General features: G+C 43.1%; 1 protein-coding gene across 3 annotated transcripts in view; it reads right to left on the bottom strand.

Annotated features, from left to right (window-relative positions):
- Positions 1-25,839, bottom strand: part of CA10 (carbonic anhydrase 10) — a 359,415-nt gene that overhangs the window by 272,444 nt on the left and 61,132 nt on the right. For all 3 annotated transcript variants that reach the window (XM_083427918.1, XM_083427919.1, XM_083427920.1), the window contains exon 3: positions 21,462-21,536. In XM_083427918.1, the coding sequence (XP_083284044.1) occupies positions 21,462-21,536 (75 nt within the window). The remainder of the gene's footprint in view (positions 1-21,461; positions 21,537-25,839) is intronic.

Genomic DNA, 25,839 nt, shown 5'->3' with positions numbered 1-25,839 from the left:
CTTTTATCTGCAGCAAACACTTTACCGTAAAAAGTGATCCATGTCGTGTAATAACTTCACAGTTCGGCCATGACTTTATATAGAAAACAGAAATCAATTTCCACAACCACATACATTCATAACAATGTAACAAAGCAAATGTCTATTATTGTCGGCATGCTACTTTAGAAACCTTGCAACTCTAGCTAAACTAATGCTAGCGATTCCCCCCCCCCCCCCCCGCTGTGTGCGTCCAGGAAGAAGATGCACCAATGGCATGTGTTTTTTCCAGCCTCCTTTGACTTTGAGCCAGTGTGGTGTAGTGGTTAAGAACGGTAGTCTCATAATCTGGGGAACCGGGTTCGCGTCTCCGCTTCTCCACATGCAGCTGCTGGGTGACCTTGGGCCAGTCACACTTCTCTGAAGTCTCTCAGCCCCACTCACCTCACAGAGTGTTTGTTGTGGGGGAGGAAGGGAAAGGAGAATGTTAGCCGCTTTGAGACTCCTTAAAGGAAGTGAAAGGCGGGATATCAAATCCAAACTCCTCTTCTTCTTCTTCTTCTTAATGAAGTGCATTTTCAGAAGCTCTGACAAAGGATATCGATGCAAATGCTAAATTATGCTAACAACACAGAAGGAACAGGAGGTGTGCATTCTCTGGTTTCTGCCCCAAGGACTACAAAATGTCTCTTATGGCATCTAGAACAGATTGCGAACGAAATGCAAGCACCCTCTGAATGTTCTGATAGATTGGCTGTGGTTTCAATCTGGCAGAACATGCAGAGGTCCTACAGTAAAGCAATAGACTGGGGTGATGGGGTCCAAATTCCTGGCTGCACAGCTCGGCTGGCTTTCTGTGATCCAAGGCCATCCAAGAGTCCCTATTTTCCATGGATATTTCCTGATTTAGAAAAGCCATCCCGGTTTCTGATTTGATCCTGGAATGTCAAGCTTTTCCTTAGGACATGCCTATTTGATTTCCATTCTGAAGGAAATCAGCCCTGAGTGCTCACTGGAAGGACAGATCATGAAGCTGAGGCTCCAGTACTTTGGCCACCTCATGAGAAGGGAAGACTCCCTGGAAAAGACCCTGATGTTGGGAAAAATGGAGGGCACAAGGAGAAGGGGACGAAAGAGGACGAGATGGTTGGACAGTGTTCTCAAAGCTACCAACATGAGTTTGACCAAACTGCGGGAGGCAGTGGAAGACATGAGGGCCTGGCGTGCCCATGGGTCCACGAAGAGTCGGACACAATTAAACGACTAAACAACAACAACAAACTTTGCATCAGAGAAATATTGGAAGGTATGGAGTTATGCGACCCCTGAACCAATGAGATAAGTAACTTTCCAGCCTTTAGAAAACATCTGAAGGCAGCCCTGTATACATGGAAGCCATTGGGAAGAAGAACTGAGTAGTAGTTCTGTAAAGAGAGACCTGGAGTGCTGGGTAGACTTTATTTTTCAAATTAGCTATGGCTAAGAAGATGTCATCTTGGGGATAATTGGGGATCCATGGCCAAAAAGAAATGTATTTATGCCAAGAATAGGCTTTGCTTTGGGTGAAATAAATGGATAATTCATTTCATCATCATCATCATTATTTTTTTTAAAAAAAACACACATCAAGAAGCAGAAGATATTTTGAACGGCCAGGAATCCTGGCAGAGGAATCTACAAGCCATATGCCAGATATGCGTGGGCACGACATTTCCACACACTTCTAATAATATCTCTGCTTTGTGTATGTTTGCAGAAGGTGGATGCAGCCTTCTGGAGAGGTCCAAACAGTTGGAGAGAGCACCCTGAAACAGGAAGCCAGATGGTTCCAGGGTCCTATAAGGAGTCTGCCAGTAAAATTTGGCCTATATGAACTTGTTTTGCTAGGAAGATTGGATTCGTTTCCTTAGTTTTGCAGAGGACCCTGCAATGAAGCTTCAGAAGAGAAAGCAGTTTTTGTAGAGAAATTCTTGGGGCAGGGCGTGGGCAGGTGTGAGGGACTCCCTGGTCCTGAATGGAGTAACTTTGCTCTTGGAGGACCAGGTGTGCAGCCTGGGAGTCATTTTGGGCTCACAGCTGTCCATGGAGGCACAGGGAAGAGGATGGAGACAAACTCTGAATACAAAAAACCCATTTTACAGATGAGGAGCTAAAGCATGAAGAGTATAACCTCCAACATTTTTCTGATGAAAATAGGACCTCCTATATGATGATGATGATAATGATGACCCACCCACCCTCTAGGCAGCTTCCAAAAAATATAAAAACATAATAAAACATTAAACATTTAAAATCTTCTCTATACAGGGCTGCCTTCAGATGTCTTCTAAAGATTGAAAAGTTACTAAACACCTTGGTTTGGGGATCACATAACTCTGTGCTCTCCAATATTTCTCTGATATTTCTCTGATATCCTACCATAGCCTCCAAGATTTACCATATTTTTTGCACCATAACACTCACTTTTTTAGTCCTAAAAAGTAAGGGGAAATGTCTGTGCGTGTTATGGAGGGAATGCCTACGGGTGGCATGCCTACAGATTTTCCTCCTCTAAAAACTACGTGTGTGTTATGGTCGGGTGCGTGTTATAGAGCGAAAAATACGGTATCTAATGGAAATAGGGACATCCTAAGGAAAAGCAGGTCATTCTGGGATCAAGTCAGAAACCGGGATGGCTTCTGTAAATCTGGGACTGTCATTGGAAAATAAGAACACTTGGAGGGTCTGCAAAATGCAAATGAAGGGGACATTTTGCCTCACTTTCTTCCCTGAAATATGGGTCAAAGGGTCAAAGGCTCAGCTCACACTTAATGACAACACCCTAGCAAGATCTGTGCCTCCTGATTCACCTTTCTTTAATATGTAAGCAGTTGAAGGGTTATCACTGATGGAAGAGGTGCACCATTCTATAGAATGACCCAAGCTTTTGGGTGAAACATGCCCTCTATCCTAGATGAAGGATTAAGTTTGCACATAGCTTCAGGGTGCTCCTGAATCTGGCATTGTCCCTGAATGTTTAAATGACCCCAATAGCTAGAAGCATCTTTTACAGGTTTGCCACTTATAGTCTTTCTGGTCTGGAGAAATGCTCTCTATGTGAAAGATGTCATTAAAGACAGTTTGTAAATTGTTGTTGTTGTTTAGTCGTTTAGTCATGTCCGACTCTTTGTGACCCCATGGACCAGAGCACGCCAGGCACTTCTGTCTTCCTGCAGTTTAGTCAAACTCATGTTGGTAGCTTCAAGAGCACTGTCCAACCATCTCGTCCTCTGTCGTCCCCTTCTCCTTGTGCCCTCCATCTTTCCCAACATCAGGGTCTTTTCCAGGGAGTCTTCTCTTCTCATGAGCTAGCGAAAGTATTGGAGCCTCAGCTTCAGGATCTGTCCTTCCAGTGAGCACTCAGGGCCGATTTCCTTCTGAATGGATAGGTTTGATCTTCTTGCAGTCCATGGGACTCTCAAGAGTCTCCTCCAGCACCATAATTCAAAAGCATCAATTCTTTGGCATCAGCCTTCTTTATGGTCCAGCTCTCACTTCCATACATCACTACTGGGAAAACCATAGCTTTAGCTATACGGACCTTTGTTGGCAAGGGGATGTCTCTGCTTTTTAAGATGCTGTCTAGGTTTGTAAATTACAATCCGTATAAAATATGGCTGCCAAAAAGCTAGTAGGACCACAGTGATCAGAGAGCATGCCATCAACAGGGACATGAGTCAACTTCTCATGTTATAAACATGACTATTCACGTATGAAAAGGTTGGCTTCTGCATTCTGAAACGCAGGCCAGATGTTACATATTGCCTCTGTTCTTTCCAAGTCTTTTCTTCTCTGCTGTATGCTCTGCCTCCACTTTGATGCTGTGGAGTGCCGGCTCGGTTAAAAGTGAAAGATGTGAACAGCTTTTGATCCTAAGATTCTTCCTCCCCACCCCCACCCCTGAATTATCCTGTGTAAAGTGAACACCAAGTTGATTATTTCAACAGCTTCTCTGAGAATTCCTCCCACCACAAAGCCCCAAATAAACTAACTTTCAAAATTTAAAGAATTTCACCCTAGTTCTTCCCTTCCTACCACCCAATCTTCCTCCTCCACATTTATTTCTAGAAATTTTAAAGGGCAAGGCAAGACTTCTTTTCTCTTCCATTTTCCTCTCTCCTTGGCAACCTAGTCAGATGGGCGGGGTACACATAAATTTTAATAATAATAATAATAATAATAATAATAATAATAATAATAATAATAATTCCTTCGGTAGCGTCTCTCCCATCCTTTTCACAACAAATGCTATGAAATTGTGCCCTTTGGTTTTGACACAATCCGGCAAAGGTTAGTCCCACTAAAATCCTCTTCAATATTCTCAAAGGGCCTTCACTGCAGCTAACATTTGCTGATTTCTGTCCTCTATATTTACTTACAAAAATAATTCCCAACTGTTTCTTATTTAAAGCATTCCCCACTTCCCATGATCAGAAACATGGCGCTTTCATTTCAGAATGATATTTTGAGCAACTTTCTTCAATTAGTGAAAGGAATTATTAAGTTTTATTATTCATGACATGTGAGCCAGTCTAGCAATAGATAGCAACAGTGAATCGTGCTCCTTGATCTCTCCCCTCTTGGCAGAAACTTATAAAATATTTCTTCAGACTACAGACATCAAGACTTGCAAGCGTCGGATTCCTAAGGGAGCTTGCATGAACATTTCCTTTGGTTCTGATCCAAAGGGATTCAAGCTTTGCTTTGGATTTCTATTTCAAATGTGCCCCAAACTTCCATTTTTTATTTTTTTGCTTTACTCCAAAGGTCTTATACAGTTTCAGATTATGCTCCGAGCAAGAACATTTCGGTGCACAGCTCTATTTTGCACCAAGGTTGCCTCCCTGAACTGTGGTTTTGGTTTATTAGATTATACCTGCAAATTGTTTCTGCATCTAAAAACAACATAAAGGAGCAGTTTTGAAAACTGCCTGCATGGCTTGTCAAACTGTTATGAGTGGATGTGCCAAGAAGTGAAGAACATGCATTTCTTCAGCTTACTGGAGTTTAACAACAATCTCAAATTGACATATAAACAGATCCCTACTGTGATATTAAGCCATAAAACCATTATCTCCAAATACCGTTAAATGCTCTAGTTACCACAGTTGCAAACCTGTATTCAGAGTTGTACTCTGAAGCCCAAACTCTTCTGTTTCCCTGAGAGCTCTTCCAAATTCAGAAAAGACACCCCTGACATGACGCAGTTAGAATCATAGAATCATAGAATCATAGAGTTGGAAGAGACCACAAGGGCCATCAAGTCCAACCCCCTGCCAAGCAGGAAACACCATCAGAGCACTCCTGACATATGGTTGTCAAGCCTCTGCTTAAAGACCTCCAAAGAAGGAGACTCCACCACACTCCTTGGCAGCAAATTCCACTGTCGAATTCAGTTGTGTGTGTTCATCCTGTTGCTTCCCTCGCTCCAGTTCACCCTACCCATGAAATGCACTTGAAAACCCGGGTAAGGGTGATCACTTGCACAGTGGTACCTTGGGTTACAAACACTTCTGGTTACAGACTCCGCTAACCCAGAAGTAGTACCTCGGGTTAAGAACTTTACCTCAGGATGAGAAGAGAAATTGTGCGCCGGTGGTGTGGCGGCAGCAGGAGGCCCCATTAGCTAAAGTGGTGTTTCAGGTTAAGAACGGTTTCAGGTTAAAAACGGACCTCCGGAACGAATTAAGTTCGCAACCAGAGGTACCACTGTATATGAATTAGAAAGAGAGAATGGCAGTTAGAGAACAGGTTAAACTTCACCTATACTGTCACCGTACAGCTCCCGTTAAGACCATGTGAGCACAGCTTTCCTATTTTTAAATGGCCATTGGGCTACTATCATTACATGTTCCTCCGTAAAGAATGTAGTTTGAACCCTATATAGACCCTCCAAGTGTCCCCATTTCCCGGGGACAGTCCCAGATTTACAGAAGCCATCCTGGTTTCTGATTTAATTCTGGAATGTCCCACTTTTCCTTAGGGAGAAATGTTAGAGGGTATGGCAGGACATCCCTGTTTTCGTGGGAGAAATGTTGGAGGGTATGGAGTTCACCTGTGTGTATATGTGTGTGTGTGTGTGTGTGTGAAAGAGAGAGAGAGAGAGAGAGAGAGAGAGAAGGAGGAGGAGGAGGAGGAGGAGGAGGAGGAGGAGGAGGAGGAGGAGAGAGAGAACCTTAAAAAGATTGATTTTAAATTCAGTACATATCAATTACAGGGAAGGCAACTAATTCATTTAAATTAATGTTCAAATGTGGGGTAATAATAACTAAAGATCATTATAACTAAGCACTAGTAAATCATTTAAATTCATTGTTTGTCTTGTAAAAATCATTAATCTATTAATGTTTTAAAAATTAATTTGAGTAATTCACATGCATTCATAAGATTCTCTATAAGAGTCTGGCTTCAGTCATGGTCACATTGGCACCCCCCCAAGGGTTTGCAAAAGTCCAATCCTTTGGTCCAAAAAATTAGCCACCTCTAAAGTAGAGGAACCGAGTGTGGCTCTGCAAGAGAGTCCCTGTGACTTTTCAAAAGCCCCATTTAGACAACCAGTTTTGTGTGGCTCCTGCTGTGTACTAAAGCCTAAGTCTCAGGACAGGATCGTATTAGGTAGCACATGCAAGAAAATGACCCATTCTGCCAAGGACCTGGCATCTGCCCAACTGCAAGCTATGAGATGACCTGAAGTGTGTTTTGAAAAATTAAGTCCCCATGCGCCCACTTCTTTATGCCCATTTGAGTGGGAAGAACTGGCATACACCCCTCCCAATTGCTAAAATATGTGCAGTCACCTCGTCCCAAGGGAGAAAGGTAGGCTGCACCTTCAGGAAGTATGGTTCCGTCTCAGAATGACTGAGAAAAATGGAACAGAACATGCCCTGCCCTGCAATCTTCAAGGAAAATTACCTCTGCAAGTTATTATAAGACTGAAGAGTCAGAGGCACATTCTGTGCACCCGGGGGCGGGGCTAGCCACCCGTGGGGGCGGGGCTAGCCACCCGCTAGGGTAGGGCGAGTGTCCCAGGGGGCGGGACAAGCATCCCAGGGGGCCACCACCTGCAGCGAGCAGTGAGCATTCCAGGTGGTGGGGCGGTGATGTCACCCCCCCAGGATGACACCTGGGGTGGACCGCACCCCCCCTTCAATAATCCCCAAAGGGCTGGTGGCAAAGAGAAAGGATGTTCTTGGGAACCATGTAGCATTTATCACAAAGCTTGGGAGATGCCTCTATAAGGATAGTATGAAGAGTGTTCTGTGGGAACAGAAAAGCACTTCTGAACATGTGACTTCCCAGGATTCCCCTTCCCACAGCAGTCCCCTGGTATGCATCTCATAGGTAGACTGGTGATTGGGCAAGGCTGCTGGGACCATATAACACAGCTCATGAAAGACCTACATTGGCTCCCACTGCATTGGCTCCAAGGTTGTTTATGTTGGAATGTTCAGGGAGGCAGGAGAGGACATATTGTTTAATAATATCCTTCCTAACTTGAGCTAGCAAGTTCTATAACTTAGCAGAGTTTTAACATTCCCCTTTTAAATTCACAGTGGTTAGCTTGTTGCAGGCTAGTTTTAGCCTTTCAATATAAGATTCCTGGTAATCCTCTTTACTCCCCCTTAAAAAGAATAGACACGACACAGTCTTTTGCAAAAAATATAAAAAAAGTTTACTCACATTGGGTCAGTTCACAGATGGATCCCTGAAGGCAGACTTAGGTTACAAAAGTGTATACACGTGGAATATATCCCATAAGGAGATAGTTCCTTTGTCCTCTGTTGGCTGAAAGCAAACAGGGCGTCTCTAACTAAAAAGATATTGCTTCTTCAAGGAATGGAGTCCGGGGTGTGTGTTTGTTCCTGGTCCTTTTGTCACCTGTACAGGTAAGGTCACACCCATCTCTAATCACATGCAGAGGAAGTTTGTCCCAGCCCTGGAGGAAAGAGGAAGTTTTCTACTGGCTGGATCAAGCATCCCCTTGCATGTCCACTCTAGGAATGTTGAACTTGACTGCTATGTGTTTCACATCCCACAGTTTAGGTCTCTAAAGGTTAACACCAACACTTTGAATTGTGCCGGGAAATGTACTGGGAGCCAATGTAGGTCTTTTTCATTTGGATAGTCACAAGTTTCCTTTCTTTCTTCTCCTAGGTTAATCCAATTATTTTAAAATCCACTTCACCAGCCAGGACACTTCAGGACACCAGCCTGGAGAAGAGGAGGTTAAGGGGTGATATGATAGCCATGTTCAAATATATAAAAGGATGTCACATGGAGGAGGGAGAAAGGTTGTTTTCTGCTGCTCCAGAGAAGCGGACACGGAGCAATGGATCCAAACTACAAGAAAGAAGATTCCACCTAAACATTAGGAAGAACTTCCTGACAGTAAGAGCTGTTCGACAGTGGAATTTGCTGCCAAGTAGTGTGGTGGAGTCTCCTTCTTTGGAGGTCTTTAAGCAGAGGCTTGACAACCATATGTCAAGAGTGCTCTGATGGTGTTTCCTGCTTGGCAGGGGGTTGGACTCGATGGCCCTTGTGGTCTCTTCCAACTCTATGATTCTATGATTCTATGAAAAGAGGCTGTAGAATTGTGGAAGAGGAATGAAAGTACACACGCTGAACTCCACCCTCAAAATAGCACAGGATTCTGGCCGTTTTGCAGCTAATCTTTTGTTTTACAATACATGCCATGCTGATCCACAAGACTCCAATGCACACATGGAGCTCACTGTCAGCCCGTCTTGCTCCATTCTCTTCAGGGCTAGGGAATATTCCTCACACGCGTTCTAAGTTTTGCGACACTTTTTCCTACATGAAAGAGGACCTGGCCACCCTGCCTACAAAAAGCTCCCCATGTGTGTTAGTTCTACCCAAGTGTGCCGTTTTCCTGTGTCTTTCTTCTATAGTAACCGCACTGCTATAAATCTACATCCTTTCAAGGGTACAAAAAGAAAAAAGGAAAAAACAACATTCACAATAGTTGCTTTTGGAAAAAAAACATTAAAAAAAAAATTCCGAACATAAATAAGGAAGCTGCCTCCTGCCAGAACAACAAGATGCATATCTTGAGGGTTCTTCTTCTGTCACATAAATAAATCATAACTCCTCGTGTTGATTTATTTCCACATCTTCACGGAGAAACCACCTTTATCATTCACAATGCAGGTTCCCGATCTTCTTGCATCATAAAAAGTAACTGAGTTATGCTTTCATATAAAGTGTAATTTATCTGTCTTACTTCCTCCTCCAAAAACAACAACAGAACAACCACAGTACCATGGGTACCTGATGTCCCTTGCATTTTCATTGCACCGCATGGCTCAGATAATTAACATTACTGATGAATACATTTTTTATGTATTTAGGAAGCCTGAGCGACTAAGCTGCAGAATAGCACTGGCAACATCCTTTAAGGAAAAAGTGTAGTGTACTGGATGAAAGTTGTGGTCTAGCACCAGGGAGATCTGGGTTAAAACCCTTACTCAGTCAAGTCCCACTCACTGAGTAACCCTCTCAAACCTAAGGGTTGGGGTGAAGGACAAAAAGGGCAGGACTCATTATGTTACTCTAAGTCAGGCATGGCCAAACTTGGCCCTCCAGCTGTTTTGGGACGACAACTCCCATCATCCCTAGCTAACAGGACCAGTGGTCAGGGATGATGGGAATTGTAGTCCCAAAACAACTGGAGGGCCAAGTTTGGTCATGACTGCTCTAAGTTCTTTGAAGAAAATACAGGTTGGAAATACAACTTGTTATCATAATCGCTATGGCCAACTTTCAACAAAAGTCGTCAGGGCAGTGAACAATTGACAATCAAATACAAAAAAGTAAGCAATAAAACAACAACAACAAAGGCTTAAAGGCATTTTGTCTTAATATTCCAAATCTCTCAGCCTTTTCATTTTTAAAAAATTGACAAAAGAAAGTGGACTATTTGCTCCAGTGTATAAGACTTAATAGCTGTATCTGAACTTTCGTACACAAAGCACACTTGTATTGTATACAATTATTGGCCTGGTCTTAGAAATAATAATCTAGATACGGTGCTCTTAGTAGATGCAACTAAGTAGATCTAGTTATCACTGTTTCCCACAAGCACAGAGGTGTTTTTTTAAAAAAAGAAAGAAATGCAAGAAGCTAGGGGTTTTGAGACGTGTGTATGTGTGTGTGTATCTATACAAGTATAAAAAGGTAAAGGAACCCTGGATGATTAAGTCCAGTCAAAGGCGACCATGGGGTTGCGGCGCTCATCTTGCTTTCAGACCGAGGAAGCCGTCGTTTGTCCACAGACAGCTTTCTAGGTCATATGGCCACCATGACTAAACCGCTTCTGGCACAATGGAGCCCCGTGACGGAAGCCAGAGTGCACAGAAACACCGCTTACCTTCCCACCACAGCAGTACCTATTTATCTACTTGCACTGGTGTGCTTTCAAACTGCTAAGTTGGCAGGAGCTGGGACAGAGCAATGGGAGCTCACCCTATCGCAGGTATTCGAAGCACCAAACTTCCAATCGGCAAGCCCAAGAGGCTCAGTGGTTTAGACCACAGTGCCACCCATGCATAGTTACATGTGTACACACACACACACACACACACACACACACAGTGATGCTCAGCAAATTGCCCAGCAATGTGCCAATAACACACACACATATCTATCTCCCTGGAAACTAAAAGCTCAGCAGTCTCTCTCTCTCTCTCTCTCTCTCTCAATGTGCAATATGCATTAAGGTCTGTGAAAATTCACAAATGTGGTTATTTTTATTTGCAACCCCTTCTCTACACCAATTCCTTATCAGTCTCACACAGCCATCCATGCTCTTCACACATCCCATTCATGTACACTCTTACACTGAGACACATATTCACACTAAAACTAAACCAAACACCAACATGTGCAGGGTCTTTGTCTCAACCCCCATAAATGTGGAGGGAGAATTTCTGTAGCAGGGTGGGGGGCAGAGTATAATTTAGAGCAATTTCAGTTGCGAGGGATTGCTTTTCAGCAGGCGGCAACACATTTTAATTTTTTTTTTCTCACTTAAATGAAAGCCCAATCACCACTGCATATGACAGCTTGGCGTGGAGACCTCTGTAGCTGGAGTTCCATCCTTCTAAAAGTGAGCCAGAATGTTTCATGGGACTGGAAAGAATGCTAACCACTCTTTTATGTTACCGGTTTTCTAAACTCTGTTGCAAAACTCTTTCCGTGTGTCAGGGACTGAAACCATGCAAAATACCACCATCCAACAAATTTACTGCCTCCACCATCTTCACTTTTAAATAGCCTCCATATTTTCCATATTGTGCAACATCTCAGTGCCGTAAGAGAAAACCAGGTGGGGAAATGTCTGGCCCAGGGTTAAGCCTTGTAAATGATACAATAGGTCATAGGAGCCAACTCCTAGGGGCCAAGGTCCCTTCGCCCCCCCCTAAAATATTTGAGGGGGCCATTCCCCTCCCCCAAAAAGTTCATGGGCATTGCCATTCAAATGGCGTGTGTGCAATGCATCACGTGATTGATTATGTGGGGCAGGATTTATCTGCCCCACCCACCCAATATTTTATTTAAGTAGGCACCCCTGCAATAAATCAAGTATTACAATTAATCCAGGAACTGGCAAGGTCATGAGAAATTAGGATAGGCCATTCTGAATTAGACCAGGATCATCCACTGAGCCTACATACCTGAACTTTCACAATCGCTTTATGTCCTCTGATGACTTGCGTCCTAAAATGCGCTGGTCTTTACAACTAAGTACATGATTACTTTGCAACTAAGTTAAGTGATATTGCCCTGCATCTCTCAATATGTGCACCATCTTTCCATATGCTCGTCAAGTTGTTTTCTAAAGAGCATGTCTGGTCTATGGATGATGTGGTCTGTATGTGTGTTGGGGAGGAATTCCTTAATTTGGGAAAGAAACAGAGTGGTAGGGGGCAAGTGTGTGTGTGTGCAAGCGCACACACGTGCACACATGGCTAGCATGTGGCCCACGGAGGGTTGATGGATTAAAAAATGTTAGTCCCCCCTGCTCTACGTAGATATAGGTGACTCTTCCACTGGGGTTGTGTTCTGGGATAGCACATAAAGCCAAAACTGGATATAGTCAAAGCACAATGGGTTTAATGGCAGGTAGGGTTGCCAAAGTCTTCCCTTCCTGGACACCTGCCCCCTTTCCACACCCTTTTAAGAAAAATTCAAGCAGGTAAAGCTAAATACGCACAAATTAAATGCACGTAAATTGTGAGTTACCTGTATAGTTGTACAATGCAAAATGCATGTGTGCTGCCTGGCCAAGGGTTTTAGATTACGTTCTTAGGCTGCATAAAGGCAGCCTATTTTGTTGTCAACCAATAGTTTTTTATTTCTTATACCAATCAATTGGCCAGCACGCCTGTTCCAAAAAAATGCATCTATGATTTGCTAAACAGGAGACTTAAATCACAGATTTATATCAAATGAGCCCTTTGGTTAGTAATTAAAACGGTTTTAATCAAAGATTTAAATCATATTGATTTAAACCAATTCATCCTGATTTAAGATATCTGCCAAATCCACTCGGTATCTGTGGACAAAAGTCCATTTGATTGCAGCCATCCTTTGATTAAGCCCTTTATCCCAACCAAACTTTCCAGATTTACTGGTTTCAGCTTCCTCTGGCCACCAAAGCAATAATAAAACAGGAAAGTTAGAAGAAGCAAAGATTCTCTTCAAAAACTCTCTCCAGGGAGTCCATTTCCTCTATTACTTTATTTTAACGTATGTCCCAGTTAACCAACTTGAAGAGCAAATTAAAACACCTGGAAGCTTGACTTTCCCCTGAATTCTTAACCCTAGATGCTTCTATTGTCCAGTAGCCTGCCTGAGAGCAGACAGGCTGCAGTGTTATGGGGTTCAGCCCAACTGAATTAAAAATTAAAGAGCAAAATGACAAGCGCAATGCTAAAATTTAAAAAAAGGCTCAGAGTGGTATCTGAGTCTTCTATTTCTCACAGCCGATATTTGCAAATCAGACTTCTTTCTCCCCCTCCTCAACAGCTGATGGGGAGGAGGAGAAGGAAGGCTTCACTCATCCTATGTTGGGAATTTTGGGAACCAATGGAGATAGGGCTGGCAACACTCCCTGTGCTGTGTTTCGTAAGCACCCAACAGCCAGATGGCTGTCAAGCACTTGGGAAACCTGCGCAAGGGATTTTGACAGGTCGGAACTTACCTGTCATCCATGTGATGGCATAGTCCTATCATGTGATTGACAGTGGGTTTGCCCTGCCTACCTGTCAAAGTTGATTCATGGGTTCCCCACCCCTGACCTAGAGTGTGAGGTACATGATGGATCACTTTGGAAATTTCCAGTAATTTGTGCTGATCAGCACTTGGGCTCTCTAAAGGCATGGCTCTGTGAATCTATAATGAACTCCTATAGAGAAGCATTGTATCAGGAAGAGATTTTTTTTTAAAAAAATGGGGATTGCAGTTGAATTCTGCCTTCTCCTCATCCCATAAAATGAGCAACAGCATGCAATAACAATTCACTAAATCTTACATCTGATAAAACATGTTTAAGGAAACACGGAGCTTTGGGCAAGCAATAAACACTATATGCCATAAAAACCCTATTATTCTGTATTTAAGTAATGAAACCGTAACAACTTCTCTACAGTGCCTTAGCATATAGCGACTAACATTTATTTGGAGTGCACAGTGATGTGTGGGTCTCTTCATGCCACTGTCAACACACTATTCATTCCTCCACCCAAGAGAGGTACTATGCAACAACCAGTTAAGTGGGGTGCTTATAATTAGTTCCCTTTGCTTTAGACTGGGCTAGGTTGGCATTTGTGCAAAGATCCCTAAAAAAGAAATAAATCACACAGTGCAAAAGAAAAAATTGTGTGGCTGTGCTGAAAAATAAGAAGAAAATGTATCAATGAATTAACTCCCCTTCCCCACTATACCTGGGTGAAAGAATTGGAAACTGGAAGAATTTCAATGCATGGTAATAATAATAATAATAATAATAATAATAATAATAATAATAATTTATACCCTGCCCATATGGCTGGGCTTCCCCAGCCACTCTGGGCAGCTTCCCAAAAAAATATTAAAATACTGTACTACATCAAACATTAAAAGCCTCCCTAAACAGGGCCACCTTCAGATGTCTTCTAAAAGTCTGGTAGTTGTTGTTCTCTTTGACATCTGGTGGGAGGGCATTCCACAGGGAGGGCGCCACTACCTACCGAGAAGGCCCTCTGCCTGGTTCCCTGTAACTTGGTTACAGGGTAGTTACTTGGTAGTTACACCCAGGGGTCTTTAAGAGCAGCCTTGTGACTATCTCCTTTAAGGATGCCCTCACACAAAAATACATTACAATGCAACTTCAACAGAGCTGGCCGATCCCCTTGGCCTGATGGACAAGGGTCAAGTTAGCAAGTGGAAGGCTACACCATTCAATCACCATTCAGTTATTCTAATTTATTACCTGTCCTTCACCCTAATGTCCCAGGGAGAGTTACAATATTAGAACTCAATACTAAAAACAGTTCAAAACAATTTACAAGCACAGAAACAAGGTGGATCCTAAATATATACACCTTAATCTGTCTTGTATATGAGGAAATAAGCTGTTGCCCAAGTCCACTGTGGAATCTGCTAGGCTCCTGAACAGGGTCTTGTCTTTCTTAGAAGTGGGGATGGAGGGAAGGAAAGCAAAATGAACCAGTTACTGACCTATCCTAGGCACTGATATCATATGTATGAGCCTTGCAGGAGGCTGTTGGAACGTCAATTAACATTCTGACTAAAAATACTGGTTTGCATTTTCTCAGAGTCCCTTTCCTTGGGTGGTGTTCATGCCCTGTGGCTCTGACTTTTGCAAGTAATGCAAAATTCACTATGCAAAACGGTAGATCACAGCACTGAAGGAGCAATTACTGCTACCACTGTCCATCTTGTGCAAGCCTCCAAATTGTAAGGCGAGATGTCACAGCAGCCAAGCACTGATCTAAGATAATTAATTCCAATAAAATTCCCATCCCACATGCTGAATGATGGCAGATGCCCTGATTGAAGTTCATTTTTGGGATATTAGCATAGAAAAGCTTGCTGGGGCCTCTGAGACAAGACAGCTGAATCAAAGCAAGGAGTGCTGATCCATATAGCAACCCCCTGTGAGCAGCCTGTCTATGCAAGAATGCAAGCAACAGAAGGCAAAGCCACATGTCTCACTCAACAGCCTCCAAATTCCAGTGAAGAATGACTTCAGACAAGTTTTAAAACCGCACTCTCCATTTGCGTTTTTGGAAGAAAACACTTTATGCACAGTGGTGCTATAAATTATGCTTATCAGTTCATAGTATGGGACTGTTATAATGATACTAATATATCTGTGGCTTGCTCTTGATTTATGCACCCTTTGTAATTGAGATCAGGGTGCAAGAAGTGGCCTTAATGTTGTGTAATGTTTTGGCTGCATTTCTAAAACCACTTTATAGCAAATCTATCTAATTGGGGTGAACTGCTACTAGTAATGACTTCTGGGCAGCAACCTTTGTTTTCAAGCAAATATATCTTTAAAGTACTCAATTCCTCTTGAATATTCCTCCCTTTTTATATGTTGGATGCTCATTTGAAACACAAAGGTGTCCGCAGTCTTTACTACTGCAATCCTTGCAGAACCATATACTTTCAGAACCTTGGACAGCTCTAAAGCAGCAAAGAATGGGTTTAACATAGATTATTGCAGCCTTCCCCCACCGGATGTTGCCCGGATCTTAGGGGTGGCAACTCCCTTAATCTCTTAACACTGCCTATGTCAGCTGTAGATGTAGCTGATGGGAAATGTAATCCAACAACATTTGGTTTGGGAAGGGTCAATTATTGTAATATAATATTTATTTGTTTCGGTCAATAACCAGTTAAGAAGCGAATAAAGCAAAATACATAAAACACAGTATGATACATTAAGTACAGTATTAAATATAGAATTTAAATACAATGTAAAATATAAAAATATGAGGAAACAGAACTGAAGGAGAAGCACAAGTGATACAGGAATCATAGGTATCCCCTCAGACTAACTTTTCTCCATATGCAAAGCTGCTACCCTAATAACTTGGTTATAACCTATTTACCCAGCACAGCCTTGTAGAATTCTGCAAAACCACCTGATTAGCATGAGCTGTCCATGAGCTACACACACACACACACACACACACACACACACACAAAACATCTCCATTCTCTAGCCAGGCAACCATGTTCAATGACACATTCCATCCATGCAACTGAAGAATGTGTGGGTCAAGGGTTGTGCGATGTGTAAATGGGGAGAGGGGTACGATATATGGAGGATCCCGAAAGCCAGGTAGAGATGCTGAGAGGACCACATCCAACCTGCTTGCCAGAGTTTTACCATCCCTGCCTCAGCTATTAATATTTAGGTTCCTTAAAAATATGTGCATTTCAAAAATGCTCTCAAACTATTATTCACCTTACTAATTAACAATAAACATAAATATAACAATTATGCCTCAAAGAAGAGTACAGCCAGCAAGGCTCCAAAGACTTTGGTCATTAACATGCTTACGTATATTTTCCCTGGGCATGGTCTAAGGCAGCGGTTCTCAACCTGTGGGTCCACAGATGTTGTTGGACTACAACTCCCATCATCCTTCAGCTCTGGCCTTGATAGCTAGGGGTGATGGGAGTTATAGTTCAACAACATCTGGGGACCCACAGGTTGAGAAAGGCTGGTCTAAGGCATGGTAGGCAAACTAAGGCCCGGGGCCGGATCTGGCCAAATTGCCTTCTAAATCCGGCCTGTGGACATTCCAGGAATCAGCATGTTTTTACATGAGTAGAATGTGTCTTTCTATTTAAAATCCACCTCTGGGTTATTTATGTGGCCTGCCTGGTGTTCTTACATGAGTAGAATGTGTTCTTTTATTTAAAATGCATCTCTGGGTTATTTGTGGGGCATAGGAATTCATTCATCCCCCCCCCATATAGTCCGGCCCCCCACAAGGTCTGAGGGACAATGGACCAGCCCCCTGCTGAAAAAGTTCACTGACCCCTGGAAGGGACCACATTGCTGAAGCTAAGCAGTTCTTGCTCCCTGGGCCGTGCCTGGATGGGCGACTGCTTGAGAACCTCAAATATGGCACCTTGGGTACCATGAGGGAGGGAAATGTTTCAAAGCATCCTTAGGATGTCCCCTTTGGTTTCTTGCACTCCCCTCAACAGCAACATTGGCTAGAGCTAATGGAACTGGCATGAAGAATTGTCATAGACTTCAGCCATGTGGCTTGCACATGTTGAATGCTACCAGACTGGTGATCATGTAAAAACCATGCCACTTGTGAAATGTACAAATTGGCCGTATATCAATGGCCCAGAGACAGTGGTGAACTCAGATGAAGTAAACCTGGATTTGAAACCCTGCTTGGGCATGAAGCTCACTAGGTGGTTTTAGGGCCAATGGCTATCACTCACAGGGTGGCTGTTGGGATATCCCATATAAGCTACCCTGAGTTCCTATGAAAAAAGAGAGGAAGCAAATGTGATAAATAAGAAAACTCAATGATTTTCAAATTATCTTTCTCTCTATTCCAGCAGTTATCAGAGAAGACTGATTACAAGGATTTCAAAAATACGGTGAGACTGGTTCATGATCTCCAAAAAATTATCATGCATGGGGTCATATTCCGTTATGTTTGCTTTCTGCTCAAGACTGCCAAAAATTCACTCTGCTACCTGGGTTCCATTGCAAATGCAGAATCTTTTCTCCCAAATAGTCAATGAGTGGCATTTACTTCTAGAAGGCATTTTGATACACTTCACAAAAGCGCTTTTCAGGTCAGCTACAAGCTTTTCACAAAGAAAAGGCCAGAAGGCCAGACTTTGTGAGGCAGTGTCTTGAACAATCTCAAAACTGACTATCAGGCAAGTTACAAATAATGGGCCTTCTACGACTTCTTTTGGCCCGGGGTTATATAAACAACCTGTGTGAGGACATGCAGTACAGGGAAAAGAAAGCAATACTACACTGTACTTGCACAGAGTTCAGTATCTGCATTTCGCCCACACACTTGGAAGAAAAAAGCAATTCTTGCTTCCATATTGGAGTCTCTCGGGTGAATGCTATTTCTTAAAGCACAGCCATGCTTTGCCAACACGTATTAGCGTGCAGGATATAAAAACGCAACTGTGGAGGTATACGTCTGAACCAAGGATATGGAAGGTATAGCAAAACAATGAACAGGGACTGAAATCCATCCAATGTACAAAATGGCTGTGGCCCTTCATTTTTAATAATAAATGCACTGTATATTACAAGAATGGAGAATCTGTGGCCTTCCAAATGCTGTTTGATTACAGTTTTTATCCCCTAGACATTGGCCATCCTGGCTGAGGCTCCAAAGTCCCAACCCCATGGACTAGCCTGAATCGAAAACTGGGACTGGCAGAAACTCCTGACCTCCTTAGTGGCCAACACAGGGATTTCCCAACTGTCGGTCGCCCAGCCCAGTATTGCTCCCAGGGGTCAGGACCAGTTGCGATGGGCTACAACCGCCACACACCCCAGGAATGGGTAAGCGGCCATTCTCATCATCCCAGACATTGGCCATGCTGATTGGCGCTGATGTGAGTTAGGGGTCAAACAACATCTGGAAGGCTCTAGGTTCCCCACCCCTAGCACTGATGCTTTTTAGATGCCTTCTTAATTGAATCAAAGACAAATGTTGTTATTGTTTAGTCGTTTAGTCGTGTCCGACTCTTCGTGACCCCATGGACCAGAGCACGCCAGGCACTCCTCTCTTCCACTGCCTCCCGCAGTTTGGTCAAACTCATGCTGGTAGCTTCGAGAACACTGTCCAACCATCTCGTCCTCTGTCGTCCCCTTCTCCTTGTGCCCTCAATCTTTCCCAACATCAAGGTTTTTTCCAGGGAGTCTTCTCTTCTCATGAGGTGGCCAAAGTATTGGAGTCTCAGCTTCACGATCTGTCCTTCCAGTGAGCATTCAGGGCTTATTTCCTTAAGAATGGATAAGTTTGATCTTCTTGCAGTCCATGGGACTCTCAAGAGTCTCCTCCAGCACCATAATTCAAAAGCATCAATTCTTCGGCGATCAGCCTTCTTTATGGTCCAGCTCTCACTTCCAAATACAAATACCTGAATATATATCAACTGATTATTAATTCCTTAATGGAAGCATGCTCACTCTCAATTGTTTCAAACATCTCCTTTGGATACATTACTGCAAATCTCTACATGTTCTTGGGATTTAGGAAAAGGATAAACAAAAACTAAAAGGCAGTCACTGAACACATTGCTAACATGGCCTGTCAGCCTCTGGAGCAAATAACAAAAACAGAATGGAACATATGATTGCATTTTATGAAGTGCTCACCAAAGACAAATCTCTGCAGGACCTGGAGCATGAATCTGGAATTGCTTAGCATGTTCTACTTAATATTCTAGTTATATACTTGGACATTTAGGGAGTAGCTTTGAGTTTGCTGGGCATTCCAGGCAGAGGCTGACAAAATGGATTTGCAGTTGCTTTGCACTCCTGAGAAACAGTTGCAGTTCTTTTTTATTGTTTGTTAATTCAAGTGTTTCTAAGATGCATTCAGAAAGCCAATATTATGCACTGACATTTGAAAATGTGAACTAGTTAATACAATGCACACATTCTGTATAATACAGGGAAGAAGCCATAGCTCAGTGATAGAACATATGCTTTGTTTGCATGAGGTCCCACATTTAATCCCTGTAACTCTGTAGTTGAAAGAAGAATGAGATAGCAGGGAGGAATATACATTTTTCCAGGATGTTCAAACATATGCCCTCAGTGAGAATAGTAGGCTACTTCTACTACTAATGAGTATCGAAGGCCATTCACAACTTTGTTTTTCTACAAAATTCATATACCAGAGATATATAGTCTGCCACTATTTACATGATCACCAATTCCAGGATGAAAGAGCCTTTAATCTTGCTAGTCATAGTGGGCTCTCTTGCAACCCACTTCTATCTTGTTCAGGGGCTGAAGCAAAATCAGAGGATTATGTCAAGTTGTGAGTTGTTATCCTAGAATAGTTGGGTACACAAGCCCTTAGTCACTGTAGGAAGAAGACATTTTTGTTTGGCATTTTTAATAATATGTGGCAAAGGTATGTGCTGTGTCATAAGCTCTCTGATCTAACGGTCAGCATGCAATTTACGTAAATGTGTCATATGTAAACTGGTGTGGCAGCGCTAAAGACTGAGTATGTCCAAATCAGTTGGGGACTCATAATGGACACGCATAAAGAAATACTGGGCTTATCACAACTCTCTGACATGTGCCCACATATCCCAGACAGAAGGGAAAACTGCATCTTCCCTCTAGGTTTTATAGTACTTAGCATATACCAGTATCCATATTTCCAATTCTCTCGTTCCAAAATATCTAAATATCCTGAGAAATTCCTCTTGCCGGCATAATCCTTACTGAATATATTCACCTTTCTGGGAATTTCTATTCATTTGGGTCTGAATAGAGACAATGGTTTCCTATCCCATTCAACACTGCCAAGATGATTGTGTTATCACTGTGCACTGTTTCAGTGAAAGTTCATTTTGCACGCATTCAAATACTAATAGAATTGTCAGACTGTACTTTTGTGTTCTGTTTTCACTCAATGCCAACCTTTACATCTTTCCCCCTTTGCACCCATGTATATATGTGTACACACACACGCAACCTGGCAACTGAGGATCACATTCCACACATCCAACAAGGAGTTCTAGTTCACAAAAGCATATGCCCCCAAAAAATCTCCTTGTCTTGAAAGGTGCCTGTTGTTTGAGCCAAAGAAAACACTCCTAGACTTTGAATCATCAGTTGAAGATAGACCAGCATTCTATTCTTTGCGGAATCACTCTCTCCCTACAATTACAATGCAGTCTCCCCTATTGTTTCATTATTTAGGATCATTTCTTTCTACTCTTGCGGCTGTCGTTCTCTGGAAAATGCTCAGAAAAAAATTAAAAGAGTCTGCCTTTCTAAGATCTCTTGAAGAGAAGGGCCCCACAGATTTCAGTGAGGACTGAATGCACACAACTGCAGCCGAAGGCAGCGGCAAGCTTTTTTGTTCCTCCCCTGACTTCACATAAAAGAAGCTTAAGATGTACGGTTTGGGAGGGAGGGAATCAAGGAAGTTAGAAAGCCACAAGGCCTTCCAAATATGTAACAATGCATCTTTGGCTGAAGTGAAAAATATAGTGCTGATCTGATTTGTTCTTCAGATTTTTGTTACAATGCACAGGTGTACAGGTATCAGTACTTCTCAATCTGTTAAATATGATATCAAATAGTACATGCTGGTAAATATGCCAGAAAAGAGCAGCAACCCACACAACCACTGGATTGGAAACTTAACACCTACCTGGAACAAAACTTCCCTGGACCACCTCTTTATAAGCCCACCAGCCTTCATGGATTTTTGGTGAATTTTGCTGAGCTGTAGGGGGGGAAAATGAAAACAATAAAAATAGGGCAAAATGTTTTCAAAATTTTGATAACTACAGTCTTCCATATTGCTTTCACAACATCCTGAAAATACAAATACTATTATGACAGTCTTGTGCAGAACCATCAAGAGTTGGTAGTGGGGACCGTGCTTCAATTCTCAAATTGGATAGCCGGTCCTATTTGTGTCAATGAGGCTTACATGCAAGCATAAGCTGAGAACTGGTCTAAAAGGATGTCTTGCACAGTTTGCTTGCATGTGAAAGGCCCTCCAAGTACCTTGCAATGCATTTACGAAAGCACAGCAAACCTTGAACCCCCAAAACAAACACTGAGTTGCCAAACATAGAAAAATGTGTAGCTTATCTAGGAACAAGTACTGAGGAAGCAAATCAAATATTGAGATTACATGTAGATGGGAAGCATGGCGAAAGGGTCTGTAGGGTAATGAGTTCTGAGCTGCCACAACCAAAGGTGTACTGCTGCCCCTGCCTTTGCCATCACCATTGTAACATTAAGCATAATAAAGTATAATGGGACACTGGTGGCACTGTGGTCTAAACCACTGAGCCTCTTGAGATTGCTGATCAGAAGGTTGGCTGTTCGAATCCCCACAACGGGGTGAGCTCCCGTTGCTCTGTCCCAGCTCCTGCCAACCTAGCAGTTCAAAAGCACTGCAGTGCAAGTAGATAAATAGGTACCAGCAGTGTTTTTTTCTAAAGCACTGGGTACCGCTGCGGCAGGTAGGTAAACGGCATTTCCGTGCATTCTGGTTTCCATCACGGTGTTCCGTTGCGCCAGTTGCAGTTTAGTCATGCTGGCCACATGACCAGGAAAGCTGTCTGCGGACAAACACCAGCTCCTTCAGCCTGAAAAGTGAGATGAGTGCTGCACCCCATAGTCGTCTTTGACTGCACTTAACCGTCCAGCGGTCCTTTACCTTTATGCTAATTCGTGCAGCAGGAAATGAAGAGGTTTCTGGACTGCATAGAGAGCCTCCATGTACAGAGAAGGTTGGGCACTGCATAAGCCATGCTTATTGTGCAGGGAAAGTTGAGGGGAAAGTTGAAAATACTTTTCTCCCCTTGCTCACGCTTTCCAGATGAACAAGAAAGCCAGATTATCATGGTTTTGTGCCAAATGTCTGGTTGACAGTGCAACTGTATCAGAAGGGAGCAAACGACTTAGCAAACACTGTGCCAGTACTCTATATTTATAAAATCCTTATCAGGTCAAGAAGCATCAAGTTAAACATACTAAACAGAAAGTCCCAGAGAAAAATACTAACATCCCAACCCTAAATCATGCTGTGCCAGCAACTACGTGTTACAGGCAGCCTCACGATGACTGCTAATATTCTTCTGGGCTGCAAGGAGGCGAGATGTGTTAGAGAAAATGCCCAGGATTAGGGAGCCAGTGATACCATCTGAAGGTCACTTAAAGTAATGGAGGGAGGATAGAAAGCACTGTCAGAACCAATCCTGAACTACAGGGACTGACAGGAAAACTAAGGCAACATCTATGCTATCAAGCAGGCAAATTGGGGAGTTCATTCCCAAAGGGATGTTCTTCTTTGAACCGCGACATCTCTACATTTGACACCAGTCCAGGGAAAACACACTGGAGAAAATTGTGCATGAAGCAAATGGCTGACATGAATTTGCACTCTGCCATTCCATGCACTGAAGCAGATTCTGATGCCACCAAAGCAGGACTCAACATTCTCCGTGGAATGAAAGAAGGCTCGATTTTGCAGGCACGCATTGAAAGGAAGGAGGGGGGTAGGAGAGGCATGCGGTTTCCCTCATTCCTCCAATCAGTCTGATGCAAAAGGCCATGAGGGCTCGAAAGATGAGTAAGGAAGGCGGGTATTTGCTTCAAACCTTAATCCACACCAAAGCTGGATTAGTAACAAAAGTCGCCAAAACACAGGGCTGAGAAATCAAAATGAGATAGCCACAAGAATACCCCTTGCTGAGCATCCTGCCTGGTGTACACATTTCACAGTGGGCCTCTGCTATTTAATCTCATACCCATCTGACAGGATGGCAGGATGCCTGCCTCTCTCCAAAGCAAAGCTGACCTTGCAATTGGGCTACTGGTGCCAACTGCAAAGTAGAGCTTTAAAAATAGAAAACCGAAACAACACTGCCCATATCTTAATTCCCTTACGTGCCTGTCTTACAGATTTATTTGGCTCTGACAAAGCCACAAAGAATCATCTGTTTTGACAGAGAGAGCAAGCCCATCCTATGTGGTGCTATATTAGCTACAATCCCATTATAACTCCTTGGAGAAATGTATCAATCAAGTGAGGTTACACCAAGCTGTGACTCCCTGACTCTAGACAAATTAATGTCAGTTGTGCTACCTGTTACAGTATGGCTTTGCCTACAAGTAGTGCTATGAACCTGGCTATTGCCAAAGCAGTAGCATTGGGCTGCCATCAGTATGCTGATGACACCCAACTCTATCTGTTGATGGATGGCCATCCTGACTCGGCCCCAGACACACTGATCAGATGTTTGGAAGCTGTGGCTGGATGGTTACGTGGGAGCTGGTTGAAGTTAAATCCTTCGAAGACAGAGGTCCTTTGGCTGGGATGGGACGATATGGGATTGGGGTGGCAACTCCCATCTCTTGCGGGGGCACAATTAGTGCCGGCTCCGTCCGTTAAGAGTTTGGGTGTAATCTTTGACACCTCCCTTTCCATGGAGGTGCAGATTGCAGCTATAACAAAGGCGGCATTTTTTCATCTCCACCAAGTTAAGCAGTTGGCTCCTTACCTCTCTCGCCCTGACCTAGCCACTGTGATCCACACGACGGTCACCTCCAGACTGGATTATTGTAACTCACTCTACGTGGGGCTGCCCTTGAGACTGACCCAGAAACTCCAGCAGGTGCAGAATGCCACGGTGAGACTCCTTATGGGGTCCTCGCTGCGAGATCATATTCACCCGGTGCTATACCAGCTGCACTGGCTCCCGGTGGAGTACAGGATCAGGTTTAAGGTGCTGGTTTTAACCTTTAAAGCATTATACGGCCTAGGACCCTCGTACCTACAGGACCGCCTCTCCTGGTATGTCCCACAGAGGAATTTACAGTCTTCAAACAAAAACATCTTGAAGGTCCCAGGCCACAGAGAGGTTAGGCTGGCCTCAACTAGAGCCAAGGCTTTTTCGGCTGTGGCTCCGATCTGGTGGAACGCTCTGTCACAAGAGACTAGGGCCCTGCGGGACTTGACATCTTTCTGCAGGGCCTGCAAGACAGAGGTGTTCCACCAGGCCTTTGGCCAGGGAACACCCTGACTCCCTCCTTTGGCAATCTTCACAGAACTGTAGCCCAATGGTTGTCATCAATTTGATTTGAATTAATTTTATAATGAAACAATTTTAGAATGTTGTATTATTTTATTGTTGTTAGCCGCCCTGAGCCCGGCTTCGGCTGGGGAGGGCGAGATATAAATAAAATATATTATTATTATTTATTATTGATGCCTGCTAACCCAACCAACGTCTTGAGTTTTCTTGCATTGCAATTGTAATGCTACAGGTTGTGATAACTGACAACACAGTAGTTTTATAGCTCCTGTGCCTGATCATACACAGTTGTTTACTGGCACACCATCTCAGCAGACTTGAGTCATTCCTAGTATTCTCTTGTTTAAATGTTATCACTGCGGAAATTGGAACGAAACATTGTCTGGCCCCAGCTCCAGTAACTGTGTCCAACTATCTGCCTGTCATTACATTTAAATCAATGCCATGTTGATGGTCTTAAGCAGTGCTTTTTTCTGGAAAAAAACTGGGGGAACTCACCACGAAGTTTATTTCTTTGTTTGTTGCAAGGTCCAGTTGCAGTGCTGCCACTCCCTCCCCCTGGGCAGTGGCTAAATGTAAGATTTGATTTATAAACTCAATAAGTCAATGATCTGGATTAGAAATGCCCACAACTTTGTTGATTACAGATATAAGTGGATTTTTGGCTCAAACATTGGGTGTATATCCGTTCCAGCCTCTGCCCCCCGACAACCCCCCCCCAATTATTTAATTTTTTAAAGGTAAGGGAACTCATGTGTTTCCAAGTTCTCACTAAAAAAAAACCCTGGTCTTAAGAAGGGAGCAAACAGCACATCAAATTCTTAAAAATAATTGTAAGACTGGTGATTTACAACACAAAATCTTCCATAAAAATAGTCATGAACTTGTTGTGTTCATAAATACAGTGGTACCTCGGGTTAAGTACTTAATTCGTTCTGGAGGTCCGTTCTTAACCTGAAACTGTTCTTAACCTGA

Source organism: Podarcis tiliguerta, assembly GCF_965153285.1.
Source record: "Podarcis tiliguerta genome assembly, chromosome: 2".
Lineage (NCBI taxonomy): Eukaryota > Metazoa > Chordata > Lepidosauria > Squamata > Lacertidae > Podarcis > Podarcis tiliguerta.
The sequence above is the reverse complement of the archived record's forward strand: the minus strand, read 5'-3'. Positions and strand labels throughout refer to the sequence as shown.